The sequence below is a fragment of the Erinaceus europaeus genome, chromosome 7 (assembly GCF_950295315.1).
Source record: "Erinaceus europaeus chromosome 7, mEriEur2.1, whole genome shotgun sequence".
Taxonomy (NCBI): Eukaryota; Metazoa; Chordata; class Mammalia; order Eulipotyphla; family Erinaceidae; genus Erinaceus; species Erinaceus europaeus.
The window spans coordinates 45,642,865-45,659,146 of NC_080168.1; the positions used below are offsets into that span (position 1 = coordinate 45,642,865).

General features: G+C 41.8%; 1 protein-coding gene and 1 long non-coding RNA gene across 5 annotated transcripts in view; one reads left to right on the top strand and one right to left on the bottom strand.

The window, feature by feature from the left end:
- LOC132539411 (uncharacterized) overlaps nucleotides 1-1,382 on the bottom strand; it is a 39,756-nt gene extending 38,374 nt beyond the window's left edge. The window contains exon 1 of the long non-coding RNA XR_009550696.1: nucleotides 1,299-1,382. This is a non-coding gene — a long non-coding RNA (uncharacterized LOC132539411). The remainder of the gene's footprint in view (nucleotides 1-1,298) is intronic.
- Nucleotides 1,383-14,352, top strand: TMEM263 (transmembrane protein 263). Of its 4 annotated transcripts, XM_060194369.1 has the most exons (5): nucleotides 1,622-1,881; nucleotides 4,011-4,070; nucleotides 5,969-6,108; nucleotides 8,468-8,534; nucleotides 11,645-14,352. In XM_060194369.1, exons 3-5 carry the CDS (start codon nucleotides 6,106-6,108, stop codon nucleotides 11,929-11,931), a joined length of 357 nt encoding a protein of 118 aa, XP_060050352.1. In that variant the 5' UTR covers nucleotides 1,622-1,881; nucleotides 4,011-4,070; nucleotides 5,969-6,105; the 3' UTR covers nucleotides 11,932-14,352. The 4 variants fall into 4 exon arrangements, with proteins under 4 accessions (XP_016040528.1, XP_060050352.1, XP_060050351.1 ...); XM_060194368.1 differs by lacking the exon at nucleotides 5,969-6,108; XM_016185042.2 differs by lacking the exons at nucleotides 1,622-1,881; nucleotides 4,011-4,070; nucleotides 5,969-6,108 and adding an exon at nucleotides 1,383-1,518.
- Nucleotides 14,353-16,282: the final 1,930 nt, after the last annotated feature.

The window sequence follows — 16,282 nt, forward strand, 5'->3', positions numbered from 1 at the left end:
GCAATAACCCTAGTGGCACAATAATAATAAAAATAACTCAGTTTCCGGCCATTATAAATATGTGTCCCAGTTCTGAGGTGAGCATGCTTCCATTTCTTTTGAGTAAACACCCAGAAATAGAACTGCTGGGTCCTATGCTAAGTATATGTTTCCACTTTTTCAATATTTATTTATTCCCTTTTGTTGCCCTTGTTTTTTATTATTATAGTTATTATTGATGTCGTTGTTGTTGGATAGGACAGAGATAAATGAAGAGAGGAGGGAAAGACAGAGAGGGGGGAGAGAAAGATAGACACCTGCAGACCTGCTTCACCACCTGTGAAGCGACTCCCCTGCATGTGGGGAGCCGGGGGCTTGAACCAGGATCTTTGTGCTTTGATGTTTTCACTTTATAAGGAACTGTCCCCCCCAACACTCACACACACACACACACACACACACACACACACACACACACACACACACACACCATTTCCCCAAGTGTCTCTACTGTTTCCATTTCCACCAACAATCATCATTATTCTAGATCTGGGGATGCGCTGGTTTCAGTATTTGTTTTGGTCTCCCTGACTTCAGGAGAAAAAAGCTCACATCCGCCAACTCTTGCTATTCTCTCTCTCTCTGTGTCTCTGTCTCTGTTTCTCTCTCTCTCGGAATCCTGTCAGTGAACTTATTCTCCTTTTGATGAGGGTGGGGAGGCGGAAGTCACTAGACCTAGAGCTGCCTCGAGCTGGCTGGCAGCCCTGGTGGCAGCTGATCGCCACCTCCAGCTCCCTGGAGCCGCGGTCTCCCGCCCGCCCAGCCCCTTCCAGAACCACCTGCACAGGCTCAGCTACGGGGGTGTGTGTGTGTGTGGGGCACACGACACACGGACCAGAAGAGACGGCGGGCGGTGTTGAGGGAGGGGGTGCCCGGCCAGGTGTTCCCCTCTCCAAACTCACTTTCCTTAACCCAGTAACGCGCTCCCTCCCTCCAACCTATTCCAAGAGCTGCGCTGCACCAAGTATTGGGGGGGGGGGGGCAGGTGAACCGGGTGTGTGTGTGTGTGGGGGGGGGCAGTCCCTGGGACGATCTGGAGGACAGCAAGCTGCACCCACAACGCAGCGACCGCAGCCAAACAGCGGCGCCGCCTCTCGCCGCCCCGCCCACCTGTCACTGGCGCGTCGCGGCGCGTGGAGAGCCCTGGAGGCAGCCGGGCGGAGCCCTGTGTCTCAGGTCCCTGAGGAGAGGGACGGCGGGGAAGAAGATTGAGGGCCCCGGGGCTAAGAAAGAGTCCGGGAAATTGGCGACCGTCCCACCTGCCCTAAGGCGAAGGTTCTGAATTCTGAGTGACCGTTAGTCGTGGTGGAACGAAGGCTTCGAGAAGCCGCGGTGGCGAACCACCCGCCCCCTCCCCCACCTCCGGGGCGCCCTTCCCAGGCTCCGCGCCCCTCGCGCGATCTGATTGGACAGCAGAGGGAAGGGGGCGGGGAGACCCCGTGAGGAGGCGTGCGCGCGCAGGCGGGGGTTCCCGCGGAGGTACCCGGAGGCGAAGGGGAGGGGGTTGGACCCCGGTTGGGATGGAGGGGGCGTCGCGCGTGCGCATTTCGCGAGGCGGTCGGCTGGGAGGGCTGTGTGCCGGGTGGGCGCGGGTGGGGTCCGGAGTGCGCGTGCGCGCCGTAGCCCGAGCCGCGGGAGGAGGCGGGAGCTGTGGAGGCGGCGGAGGGGGCGGGTCGCGTCCGGCGCCACGTCCGCAGCCAGAGGCCGCGGCAGCCAACGGAGTCTCGGAGCTTCAGAGCTTGAGGAGGCGCCTCCGGATCCCGCGACTGCCCCGGCTTGTGTCAACCGCCGCCGCTCCCTCTGTTCGGCCCCGGGCCCCCGTGCCGGCCCCCGACCCCGGCGGTGAGTGAGTGGGACCCGGAGGCCGGGGCGGTCGGGGCTTCCAGCCCGCATTTGCCGTCGCTTTCTCCCGCTAGCTCCCCGCCTCCATCCCCGGGCCCGGCGGCAGCGAGAGGGGCCTTTGGGGGGTAGCCGAGCGGCCAGCGGGGGAGGGGCGGGACGTAGTGGGGGGCGGTGGGTGGTCGCCGATGGGGCTCCTCCTGCCTGACCACCCCCGTGGGGGGTTGAGATGGGGGGGTCTTCTCCCCTCCGGACGCCCTTTCCTGACTGTGATCCCGGGCGTCGGGCCGGGGTGGGGGGAGAGGTGAGGGAGGGATGCGCTTCCCCACCTGTCCCCCCGCCCCCCAATCCCTGACCTGTTAATCGGCCGCTGTCGGGGTTCAGGCGCCCGGGTCCCATCCCGGTCCCCGCCGGGCAGCCCCGGTGCCCCACCCTCCTAGGACAGCTGGGCCCCGGCGCTCGGGGTGTCGGGGGCTGCGGCGGTGCATAAGCAGCTCCGAGACCGTCCCCCCCACCCCCCCCCCCCCGGCTCCACCGTAGGTCCGGAGCCTTTTCCCGAGTTGGTCGCCTCTGCCCGGGAAGCGGACGCGGGGGGTGTGCGGCGGTGTCCGACGTGGAGGAGGGAGGAGCGAGGAGGTGGCGAGCAGCTCGGCCCCGGCCACGGCGCCGCTGGGGTCAGTTTCTGCCTCTTGCCACGTCACTCTCTCTCTCTCTCTCTGTGAAGGAGGGAGAGGGGGAGAGAGAGAAAGAGACAACTTGCCCTAGTACCTGGAGAGATGGGGGGGGAGAGGGGGACCCCCGGGAGAGGCGTAGAAACACCCAGGTAGAGAGGTGCCTCTGCTGAGGATACTCTTGCTGCGAACACTCCCCACTTTGATTTCTTTTAGCCCTGTTTCAACAGATGTATTTGGAACTAAGTTCAGTTAAAAAAAAAGTGTATTTTGAAACCATTTTTTAAAAAAATTTATTTATTTTCCCTTTTGTTACCCTTGTCTTTTATTGTTGTTGTGGTTATTATTGTTGTTATTGATGTCATCGTTGTTGGATAGGACAGAGGGAAATAGGAGGGGAAGACAGAGGGGGAGAGAAAGACACCTGCAGACCTGCTTCACCACCTGTGAAGCGACTCCCCTGCTGGTTGGTGGGGAGCCGGGGGCTCGAACTGGGATCCTTAAGTCGGTCCTTGCACTTTGCGCCACGTGAGCTTAACCCGGCTACTGCCCGACTCCCTTGAAACCATTTTTTTTTTTTTTTAATCAAAAGGTGAAGTAGTTCTTACATGTTGCATTTATTTATTTATTTATTTCACTCTGTGAAGATATTTACCTTTGTTTCATTGGAGATTTGTTCTTTTTCCTGAAGATATGTCATGGAATTAAGCGCCTTGAGATAGAGTTCATCTTGTTCAGGCTGAAACCTCAGCGTTTAACACAGTGCCTGGCACATAGTACAGGCCTAATAGTTTTTGAAGTACTGAGGTGTAAGTTATTGGAGATGATTAATTGGGTGGATAGTGTATTGCGATTCTACTTATTTTACTTAAGAGCAATTTTTTTTGGGGGGGTCATCTCTAGGGCCTCACTGCTCTGGGCTTTTCTAGATAGAAAGAGGCAGAGAGGGAAAAGGAACCACAGCACCAAAGCTTTCTCCATTGCAGGGGAGGATGAGGGCGGTGGGCATGGCAAGGCCGCACACTGTCCAAGTGAGCTGTTTTGCCAGTTCAATACCTTTTGATACTATAATGTTAGTTGCTAACGTCTTAAGATTTTTTTTTAATTAAATTTTTATTTATTTATTTATTTTACCAGAGCACTGTTCAGCTCTGGCTTATGGTGATGCGGGGGGATTGAACCTGGGACTTCAAAGCCTCAGGCATGAGAGTCTGTTGGCATAACGATTATGCTATCTACCCTCCGCCCTTGTCTTAAGATGTTTTGGATATTTGTTTTTGCTTCTATGTCAGCTTCAGTACATTTCTTGTAGTCTTTTTGCTGATGACTTAATGGGCAAGGACTAGCTTTAAATGTAGCCTATTCAGGAGAAAGCGTTAACCAGAAGCTTAAAAACAGGAGGTTGGTATTTTAATATATACTGTTTTCTTGTGTGCATGTATTTAAGTACTGTATAAATAGGTTGTTGAAGAAGCTAACTAACATGGGAGTGAGGATGTGGCAAGTTCCCTATACATGAGTGTAAGTAGAATAATTTAGCTAATTGATTTATAGTCTTTTTCTAATAGGGAAATTGGCACTTCCTATTTAAATAACAGGGTTTTGAAGCACCTTTGAGGTTAGCTTTTGTATTCTGTATTTTGTAGTTAGGCTTCATGCAATTATTGCTACTTATTTATTTGTACAAAAAGGGATGTTTGGCCATGGGTGAATTTTTTTACTGTTTACAGACTTGGTCTTCATGATCAGTGAAAAATATATATAAAAGTTACAGAAATCCACAAACAATATTGTTTCATTTGTTTTCCCTAAACAAAAAGAGTTTCTATGAAGCTTGTGCTTACTTCTGTTATTGGAAGAGATTAACATCTAGGAAGAATAGTTTTTTTTTTTTTTTGGAAGAATAGTTTTATTTGTTCTTGCCTAATATATTTGCCAGCTGCTATAGCTATAACACTAATATGGTAGAGAAGAATGATTTCTACCAGATCTAAAATGTTTAAAGTAGCTGCTGCTGATGCAGTCTGAAAGGTAACTTAGTAGGTAAAGGATTGAACTCTTAAGCATGAGGTCCTAAGCTCTATCCCAGCTATTGTATATGCCAGAGCAATGCTGGAATTCTCTACCTGAAGTTAAAAAAAAATTAGTATAGTGAAACTCACTTCTCGTGAATTTCAGTCTACAACAAAGAAGTCTTTCACACATGCAATTCACTTATCGCCATTTTTAGGTGGTATTTTAAGTTTGCTCACAAATGAGGGCCAAAAGAAAAAAAATGACTTTTATGCCCACAGAATAGGTTCAGTTACTTCTTCTTATGTAAAAACTGTTTTCTTGTGTTCTTTTTTAAAAAAATATATATATATATATATATTTATTTATTTGCCTCCAGGGTTATTGTTGGGGCTGTTGCATGAACTACGAATCCATTGCTCCTGGAGGCTGTTTTTTCCCTTTTGTTGCCCTTGTTGTTTATCCTTGTTATTGTTATAATGATTGTTGTTATTGCTGTTGTCATTGTTGGATAGGTTAGAGAGAAATGGAGAGAGGAGAAGACAGAGGGGGAGAAAGAGACACCTGCAGACCTGCTTCACCCCTTGTGTAGCGACCTCCCTGCAGGCTCAAACCCGGATCCTTGTGCCTCAGGCCATGTGCACTTAACCTGCTGCGCTAATGCTTGAACCCCTCTTGTTCATTAGAAAAGGACATTTTATAGAAACCTGTTTGCACTTTGAGTTCCTAGAGAGCATTGTTTTAAAATGAAGCTAAGTAGATAAATACCAGAAATTTATATCCACACTGGGTATACGGGTGTAGCCGGTCTACAGAGAGACCTAAGTAAATGTTGAATTAATAACTCAGTGATTACTATCAGTTATTTATCTTCATATTTATATTGTAAAATCTTACGAGCAGATTGTTTACTTTCCCAGTTTTAGATTGGGGCATATTACCTTTTTTTTTTTTTTAATATTTATTTATTCCCTTTTGGTGCCCTTGTTGTAGCTATTGTTGTTATTGATGTCGTCATTGTTGGATAGGACAGAGAGAAATGGAGAGAGGAGGGGAAGACAGAGGGGGAGAGATAGATAAGACACCTACAGACCTACTTCACTGCGACCTCCTGCAGGTGGGGAGCCGGGGGCTCGAACCGGCATCCTTACACCAGTCCTTGCGCTTTTCACCATGTGTGCTTAAGCTGCTGGGCTACCGCCTGACTCCCAGGGGGCATACTATCTTTAAAGTGGCCAATCTAAGAGAAACAAGTCTCCTGTAGTGATGATAATGAGCAGTATGGTAATAATGTTTTTCTCCATAGTGAAGTGATAATATATATATATAAAGGTAATACCACTAAAAGTGTGGTACACTTACCCTCTTTTATTTTTTGTTCTCCCATCTTTTTTTTTTTTAAATAGAAACAAAAACTGAGAGGGCAGGCGGAGATAGGGAGAGAAAAGGAGAAATACTTACAACACTGCTTCACTACATGTGAAGCTCCCCTCACTCCTCACCTGCAGGAGGACGCCAGGAGCTTGAACCCAGGTCCTTACGCATGGTAATGTATGTGCTCTTCCAGGTGTGCAACCATCCAGCTCCCTTGATGGCTGAAATTAATCTGTATACAAATGACACGTTTTTATTCCACAAATACTGCATAACAACTTATGACAATAACTTGTAGTTACAAATGGTATAAATAAGATAGTCACATTGAAAACTAGGGACAACAGCAGTGAGAGTGCAGGTCTTTGAAGAAAGGTGAAATGTCTATTTTTTTGTCCCTGGCAGCAAGGACCTAATGAAGTTATTTGTCCTCAGCCACACAATTTATACTCAAGTTGGAATTCAGCTTTAAGTTCCTAGCACCTTGACCTCTATGCTGCATAATTTGTCGTAATATTGATATGATTATGACTAGAAATAAATTTTCTTTTTAACTTGAGATTTAAAATTAAGGTAAATCAGTCAAGAATTCCTTCTGAAATATCCAGCTGATATTTTAAAAATTATTTTTAGCATAGATTACATATCTTTACTATTTTGAAATTTTTTTATTTACTTGCTAGAGTTAGCAGAAATTGAGAAGGATGGGGAAGATAGAGAGGGTAAGAGCGGGTAGGGGGACAGATAGCATAATGGTTATGCAAAGAGAATCTCATGCCTGAGGCTTCAAAGTCCTATGTTCAGTCCCTTGCACCACCATAAACCAGAGCTGAATAGTGCTCTGGTTTAAAAAAAAAAAAAAGTGTGTATGGGGGGGGACCAGATATGGTGCTTCACCGTTTGCAAAGTTTCACCCTGCAGGTGGAGACTGGGAGTTTAAACCTTGGTCCTTGCATAATTACAACATGAGCACTCTACCAGGTGAGCCACTACCTGGCCCTACATATCTTTACTATTTTAAAGTCTTAAAGATGGGAGCTGGGTGGTGGCATACCTGGTTGAGTGAACATGTTACAGTGCTCAAGGACCAGGGTTCAAGCCCCCAGTCCCCACCTGCAGGGAGAAAGCTTTGAGAGTGGTGAAGCAGTGCCGCAGATGTCTCTTTTTCTCTCTCCCTATCACTCCCTTACTCTTGATTGCTGGTTGACTCTATCCAATAAATAAAGATAATAAAAAATTTAAAAATATAATAAAATCTTAAATATATATGAAACAATGTGCTAAATTCACAGACCAGATCAGCATAAGATTAGGTGCTTTTAGTAATAGCCTGTATTGAGATTTTAGTGAAGCATGTGCTGCTAGGTCAGGTAATAGGGGGGTGGGCAGTTTACGTCCTATCATACTTAAAACTTTATGCTTTAAAGGCATTGCAAATTGAATTGCACAGAGTTAAAATTACCTTTGAAAAGCCTCACTTCTCATAACTGCTACCTCTGTTACACTTTATTTAGGCCACCACATTTTAACTTAGATTATTGAAGTATGAATACATTTTTATCAGATCATGTGCTCAAAACAAAAGGAATCATGAACTTCTGAGCCAATTAAAACCAAAGCTTCTCCACTGTCATGGGTCTGGACTCAAACTTGCATCCTACACATGGCAAAGCAGCATGCTATCCAAGTGAGCTATTTTGCCAACCCTAGAATGGTCTTTTAAAAGTTTAAATCAGAATACACCATCCTTCTGGGCAGTGTCTTTCACCAGTTTCCCCCCTCAGAGTTAAAAGCTAATGGTTTGAGGCCAGGAGATGGTCCACTAGGGTAGAGCGTGTGCTTTATTACGTGGGAGACCCTGAGGTCAATCTCTTGCATCACGTGGAAGCACCATGATGGTGGAGCGATTCTTTGGTGTCTTGCCCTTTCTTCCTCTCACCACCCTAAGAAATACGGAATGAAATTTGTAATTTCAAGTTATTTCTGAAACACTTCGGACTTGAGAGGGAAGATGAAGTAGTCTTATAATGGGTTTAAAATGTTTATCAGCAGCCCAAGAAGTAGCACAGTGGATAAAGCATTGAACTCTCAAGTATGAAGTACTGAGTTTGACACCTGGCATTGCATGTGTCATAGGAATGCTCTGGTGTTCATTTCCTCTCTCTCCTTCAATCCTTTTTCTTTCATGGATAAGTCAGTCTTGAAAAAAATCTGGGGCAGGCGGGGTGGCAGTGGTCCATATGGTTGAGCACACGTTACAGTGTGCAAGGACCCAGATTCGAGTTCCTGGTCCCACTTGCAGGGGGAAAGTTTTGCAAGTGGTGAAAAGTGCTGCAGGTGTCTTTCTGTCTCCTTCTATATCTATCTCGATTTCTGGCTGTCTCTATCCCATCAATAAAGATAATAAAACTTAAAAAAAATGTTTTAGTGCTGTTTATCAGACTAAAACTGAAACCCCTAACTTAGCATGTAATAAGTAATCTTGCTAGTGTTAAAATGAAAAGTATGTTTTTTTTCCCCTCATTTTTTAGGAAATCATGAATCAGGCAGATAAAAATCAAGAAATGCCATCATACCTTAGTGATGAGCCACCAGAAGGTAGGTTTTCATCTTTAACACTAAAAGAATGGAAAAAAAAAATCTAATGAATTAAAGCTCTGATGTGTTATTAAATATAGAATAATATTACTTGTCAGTAAACATTTTTAACATCTACTGGAAACAAGCAAGGCATTAGTGAATAGGAAAATAATATTGATGTTACCTTTTCTGAGAGTATTTGAAACATTTTTTTAAGCTAGGTGTCTGATCACTTGAAGTAGTGAATGACTTAAGCATTAACCATAGATATAGGTCCTTGACAGTGTGAAAATGATTTTAGGTAGGTAGCACATGATTTTAAGTGGAGAATAAGTATCTTGAATCGATGAAGCATAAATGAACCTCACTTTCATTTCATTGTGATGTTGATGAGAAGGAAATTCTAGGTGATGCTGAATAGAACCTTATTTGAGAAACTGCTTTTGTTATATCAATATGTCATTTAATTGAAAGCCACAGTGCCCAAGAACCTATCCACAATTTAAGTTGGTGGCTTTCAAGCTTTTGACCTCAGGGTGCTTTGCTACTTTAAAAAATGAAAGACCCCAAAGAGCTTATGTCTTTTTTTTTTTTTTTTTTTTAATTTTTTATTTAAGAAAGGATTAGTGAACAAAAGCATAAGGTAGGAGGGGTACAACTCCACACAATTCCCAACACCCAATCCCCATAACCCACCCCCTCCCCTGATAGCTTTCCCATTCTCTATCCCTCTGGAGCATGGACCCAGGGTCGTTGAGGGATGCAGAAGGTAGAAGGTCTGGCTTCTGTAATTGCTTCCCCGCTGAACATGGGCGTTGACTGGTCGGTCCATACCCCCAGTCTGCCTCTCTCTTTCCCTAGAAGGGTGTGAAGCTTATGTCTTTTAATGATAAAAACTGAGAAAATACTTTATTCCTCAGAAGAATTCAGTAGGCCTGGTCTCTGTTAACATGATTAACACTTTTTGAAAAGCAATTATTTCCTAAAACAAAAATAGTGAATTTTTGTTCTGTTATTTTTTTGTTTGACATTGTTTTTAATTTTTCCAGATTCCTTTAATGCTTGGAGTCTGGTAATCCCCCCAATCCAAAGGGGATATGTCCTAACATTCAGTGGATTCCTGAAACTGTTGATGGTATCAAATCATATACATATATTGTGTTTTTTCCTGTGTATTGAATACATATAATTGTGACAAAGCTTAATTTGTAAGTTAGGCACAAAAGAGCTTAACAGCAGTAACATGACCATTTATAACAATATATAGTAGTAAAATTATGAAGGTGGTCTTTTTTTTTTTTTTTTTTTTCCTTCGGGGCTATTACTGTGGTTTTGTGCCTGCCCAATTCCACTGTTCCCTGTGGACTTTTTTTTTTTTTTTTTGCTTGTTTATTTTATTTTTATTTTTTTAATGTTTACTTATTTTGACAGGACAGAGAGATGTTGAGGGGGGAAGGGGAAATAGGGATGGACTGCTTCACTCATGAAGCTCCCCCTTTGCAGGTAGGGACTTTGGACTTGAACCTGAGTCCTTGTGCATCAGGTGTACCACTGCCTAGCCTCCCCTTTTTTAATATTAAGGGTGGAAGACAGAGGAGGAGAGGGTGAGAGAAAGGAAGAAAGAGAGACAGAGACCCTACACGATTGTTCCACTGCTGGTGAAGCTTTCCCAGTGCAAGTACTCCCATTTAGTGATGGGAGGCTCAAACTTAGATCCTCACATATGACAAAGTGTGCACTCAATGGGGTGAACTTTCTCTGGGCTGCCCTTTATAATACTTGTTTTACCACATGGACCTCCTAAAATAGTTTTGGGTGGTGCCCTGGGTTCTTAGACAACCACTGCCTTAAATGAAGAAGGTTGCTGCATTTACAAATTGTTAAATTCTGTCAAAGAAATGAAACTAAATATATTTACCTTTTTTTAAAAAAAATACTCCTTTAAAATTAAAGAAAAAGAGCTTTCCTGGAGTTGTGGAGTTGGAAAGGCATGGAGTCATCACATGACAGAAGTAAATAAATAGCTATAAAATACATAACATTGTTTATTAATGCCATTGAAACAGTAAGCCAAGGAAACACTTAAAACAGTCCACTTAGGATCTCTGAGGCGGCTTTGTGTATAGGGCATAGGCTTTCCACATGTGAGGCCCTTGATAAACTTTCTTGATAAAATAAAATAGGTCAATTAAAATAGAATTCTATAAGTCACCCAGTCTCTAAAGGATTTATTCCCATATGTAGTATCCTAAAGGATTTTTTTCTCATCAAAAGTAAGACATAGCACTAAACCAAGATAATTTAAAAATCTGTACATTACAGCCTGGAGGGAAGAGCTCTTCAGTGTCTTCATCAGGTTTGTCCTTGTATGGTTGGCATGATTTTTTTTTTTAATTGCCAAGCACTTTTTCACATAGTTCAGTTATTTCAGTGAGACTTATTTCCAAGGTTGTATCGATAGGCCTCAAAAGAATGTGAGTCTAGTGGTTCTTATCAAAGGACATAGAGACATATGCCCACAATTTTTTTTTTCCTTTATCTTCCCCAAAATGCTCCTGTAATCTCTTTGACCTTAGAGTAAGACAGATGTTCACAGATCACTGAGAAGGTTCACATGCAGCTAAAATGAACAAAGGTAGTAATATCCTTAAATTCATTAGAGATTGGAGAAGAGAACTAAGCAATATAAACTATAGCAGACAGTTTTAAATTTTGAACTCTGGAGTTGAGAAATTACCTCTCACCATTCAAGAGTTACTGTAAAAATTGTCACCTCATAATAGGGGCCAGGTGGTAGTGCACCTGGTTAAGCGCACACATTATAGTGTACTGAGGACACAGCTTCAAGCTCCTGGTCCTCACCTGCAGAAGGAAAGCTTCACAAGAGGGATGAAGCAGGGCTGCAGGTATCTCTCTGTCTCTTTCCTTCTCTATCTTTCCCCTCTCAATTGCTCTGTATCTAGTAGTAGACAAATTAAAAAATATATAAAATAAAATTTAAAAAACTGTTACCTCACAGAGTGGCATAACTTTCAAAACAGTCTTCTGTTAGGAAGTTTATGTTACTTAATCATTTATATTGCTCTTATAAACACTTGCATTTGACCATCTTTTATTTTCTCTAATAGGTTCAATGAAAGATCACCCACAGCAGCAACCAGGCATGTTGTCCCGTGTGACTGGGGGTATCTTCAGTGTTACAAAGGGAGCTGTTGGTGCTACCATTGGTGGTGTGGCTTGGATTGGTGGAAAGAGTCTGGAGGTGACGAAAACAGCTGTTACAACTGTGCCTTCCATGGGATTAGGGCTGGTGAAAGGAGGCGTGTCTGCTGTGGCTGGAGGTGTTACAGCTGTTGGGTCTGCTGTTGTAAACAAAGTGCCCTTAACAGGAAAGAAAAAAGACAAATCTGACTAAAATATGGAGATACACTTGCTCTCCACAGCATTATGATGCCAGTGGCATTGAATTGCTAAGTTATGAACTATAACCGAGTCACCTGTTGTGGACCTTTATCTTCTAAACTGCTGTGTTGAAAGTATTGATGACTGGCTTTCATCTAAAAAGAAGAGACCAATACTAGCACAGTGTATGAAGGTTACTCATACTTAAGATCCAGCTTTTTATCTGGTAAAATGTTACACATGCTCAGTTGTAACAGAAGATATGGTATATTTGAGTATTTACTAGAAGTCTTTCAGTTTAAAAATGTGAAAGTTTAGTGGATAATTTCACAGTTCCATATGTAAAATGTGCCAGGTAATTCATCATCCCCTTAAGAAGGGAACTTTGAACTACATAAACTGTACCTTTGATGTGCCTAATAGTTTCAGATGTCTTTAGTTTTGTTTTTTTTAAACCCATAGTTATGTAGGCCAAGAGGCACTCTCTTCTTATTTAAACTGGTAAAAGTAGCAGGAATTAGGAGTTTGAAGAAAATGTAAATGGTTATGATACTAAGTGTTAAAACATATTTTGTTAGGTATTCATTATGTTAATCATTGATGCCTTACACAAAAAAAGACACCTTTTTTAATACCCGCAATATGTGCAGTTCTTAGAATTATATATGAACTCTTATTTTAAAGGCATAGTTTTCCCCCTTAAGAATCTCAGGAATAGTGAGGTAAAGAGATTTCTTGCTCTCAGTAGATAGAATAGTGCTTGTTAATTATCTGTAGTTAAAATTAAATCATTAACTTCATCCTGGGTTCATGCCCCATTGTTAATACACCTCACAGTGCCTAAGGAACATTTCTTTGCTAGTTAGAAACTATGGTTGAAAAGCTTCAGAATGAAGAGGAACAAATAAATAATTTTAAACTTATGAATCACCTAAAGCACCCACATATTAAAAGAATCCATCACACTTATTTTTATCTTTAGGATGGCTTAAATTATTAACAGTACTTCTTTACAAAAACAGTCAATAAAACCACAAATATGTGAAGACTGACTTTTAAGTTGGATGAACTGGGCTACTCAGATTAGTTTAATGTAAAGTATGATTGAGTGCTTTTAGTGGTTTATATAGGCATTTGAAGTTATCGTCATCTTATAGTCCTTTAAAGCAGCTGTAGACTTTGCACCAGTTTCCAAGTCAACTTCAAACAGGGAATTAAGTTTTTTTTTTCTTTATGGCTAAGTGTGTCATGTCTTTGTAACATGTTTTATCATGTCTCATTCTATTTTGAAGAATATCACTTGGATGTAATTCATTTTTGTTTTATGTTCAGTTTCATAAAAAATGAACAAATAGCATATCCACTTGGCTTTGCTCTTAAATTAGGGTTACACTTCTAGCCTGAAAAAAGGTGTTTTTTTTTTTTTTTTAACTTGTGTGTATATGTACACAAACTTGGGAGGGGAGGGGGCAGTAAAATTAATAAGTCAGATAGCATCCCTGGTATTTTAAAACAGTTCCACCACTCAAGGTTTAAATGTTCATTTGTAAATCAAGAAAAATTTCACACTAATAATACGGATCAACAAATAGATAAATGTATAACTTAACTTTTAAAAAATTTCATAAAAACCAGGAGGAATTTTAAGCAAACCTGCAACCATTCTTGACCTATCCTGCTGTAGGAGTTTGTCAGAAATTAAATGGTTTATTTCATGCAGTATGATTTGAGATATATTATTTGTTGGCATATGTAGTTAATATTACCAAAGGAACTTAAGTAAAACCTCCATAATTGATGAGCGCTAGATCTAAATAGTGGTATAGGAGAACTTGTTAACTGCTATTTGAGAGAAACTGTTGCATCATCACTTGCTTATATTTATAATTTATCTTCTATAGTCGTAGGTTCTATGTATTGTACTTGAATTTCTAAATATAGGCTGTAGATTATTGTAAACCTCTATTTCTTCCCAACTTTGCTTGTTTTTAAAATTGCAAGGAAAAATGATGTAATGAATTTCTGCCACAGAAAAGCAACCAGGTAGATTTTATCTAGTTTGTTTAAAATTCTAAACTATAACCCTGTCCAAGAGAGGCATATGCAACGATAGAATGAATTCTGCAAATGAATTAGTTTTAGGTTGTTGACCTTACTATTTGATAATATGCAGCTATAGACTTGTTTTTTTCCAGTATATTTTCACAGACTAATGATTTTACCTGGTAAATAGTACTAGTTCACTTCAAGAAACCAAGGAGACATCTGTTATGTAGGTTTTCTTTTGAGTGGGTATTTGGCACAATGAGGATAAAGTTGTGAATGACTTGAATGACTGGTCTAATATTATATTGTTGGCATTATGTACTTAGTGAAATGTCAGGTGAAAATAACTGATTACATTTTTTTGTATTAAAGGAATGAGAAAAGAAAATATGAATTGGTTAATAAAGCACTATGATGAGGAAATGTTTAATAGAGATCTAAGGAAATAACATTTTAAAACAGGGAAGTTTAAAAAAATTAGTTACACATTCAGACGTACTATAGCCAGTTTTTAAAAATTTTAAGAACTTAATACATAAACATGACAAAATATCTCTGAATACGTACTTCAATGCCAGTATAACAACATAACATATTGCTGGGTATCAACACCTACACTATTCACTAATCCATGGCTTCTGGCAGACTTTTTCTTTCTTTTCTTTTGCCTCCAGAGTTACTGCTGGGGCTCAGTGCCTCCACTACGAATCCACTGTGCCTGGAGGCCATTTTTCTCATTTTGTTGCCCTTGTTGTGGTTGTTATTGTTGTTATAGCTGCTGCTGTTGTTGGATAAGACAGAGAGAAATTGAGAGAGAGGGGGAAGACAGAGAGGAGAGAAAGATAGAACCCTAACCCCCCAGACTTTTTAAAAAAATATATTTTATTTATTCATGAGATAGGAGGAGAAAGAATCAGATATCACTCTGGTACATGTGCTGCCGGGGATTGAATTCAGGACCTTGAGAGTCCAATGCTTTATCCACTGTGCCACCTCCTGGACTAGATTTTTTCTTTTTAAGACAGAATCAGAGACTGCATAGCACTGCTACACATACTGCTCCACTGCTTGTGAAGCTTCCCCGTGTGCAAGTGCTCCTACTTGGTGGTCTGATGTTCAAATCCAGGTCCTGTGCGTGGTAAGATGAGCACTCTACTTGGTGAGCTACCCTCAGCCTTCTACAAATATACATTAAATAATTATAGTATGATAGAGGCAGATTTCTAGCTTTTACCCCAACTTGGGGTCAGGATTTCTTTTTTTTTCCCCTGCCACCAGGTTTATCACTGAGGCTCAGTGCCTGCATAATGAATCCAATGCTCCCAGTGGCCATTTCTCTTGATAGGACAGAAAGAAATTAAGAGGGGAAAGGGAGCTAAGAAGGAAGAAAGACATCCCTTCAACCCTGCTTCACTGCTTGTGAAGCTTCCCTCCTGCAGGTGAAGATTGTGGGACTTGAACCCAGGCCCTTTTGCATGGTGTAACGTGCTCAACTGGGTGCGCCACTGCCTGGCCTCTCAAGATTCCTTCAGGCACTTCTGCAGTAGATCTTTTGTGTACTCTAAAATTTGACTTAGGTTTTTCTTCCCATCTCTGGACTACCTTTTCAGAGGCAAGAGGGAAAGAAGCCATATCATTAAAGCATCACACTATCCAAGTGAGCTGTCTTGTCACCTCTAACATTTGAGAACTAATGGAGTTTATAAAACTGGAAGCATTTCTCTCTGGCCCAAGTTGCTATGGAGCCAACTTTGAACTTCTCACTAGACAGAAATGACTTAATGGGAGCTATAACATTTGGAGGATAGAGAATAGATAGCCACTTACCTGCCAAAGATAGTTTAAATGTTACCTGATTTAACCAGCAGGAAGTAACCCCCGCCCCCATTTTTTAAGGCAATATAAAACCAGGCTAACTTTATTCCATTTTCCATCACTTCTCCAGTTCATGTGTATGAGTAGAATGAGGGCCACTCAAGTTAAGTGAGCCCATTTGGAGATCTTCCAGACACTTATATTTAGCAGCTAGTCACATTTGCTAAGAAGTGAACTTAGTGTAATTATATATAAATTGCCCAAAGGGAATAGTTTTGTTGCTAGGACCATTTTACACAGAGGAAACAAAATTTGACTCTCAATGTTTTATATAAGGGTAACTCCCTCTGCTGTGGTATTGCTTTTAACATTTAGATTTGATTTGTAGGACAATCTGAATAAAGAATGCAAAAGTGGAAAAAGGCAGTGGATTCAAGGATTAAAGTTAATGGACTTGGTGTAAGGGAAAAATGTGGATTTAAAAAATTCCATCTTTCATATAA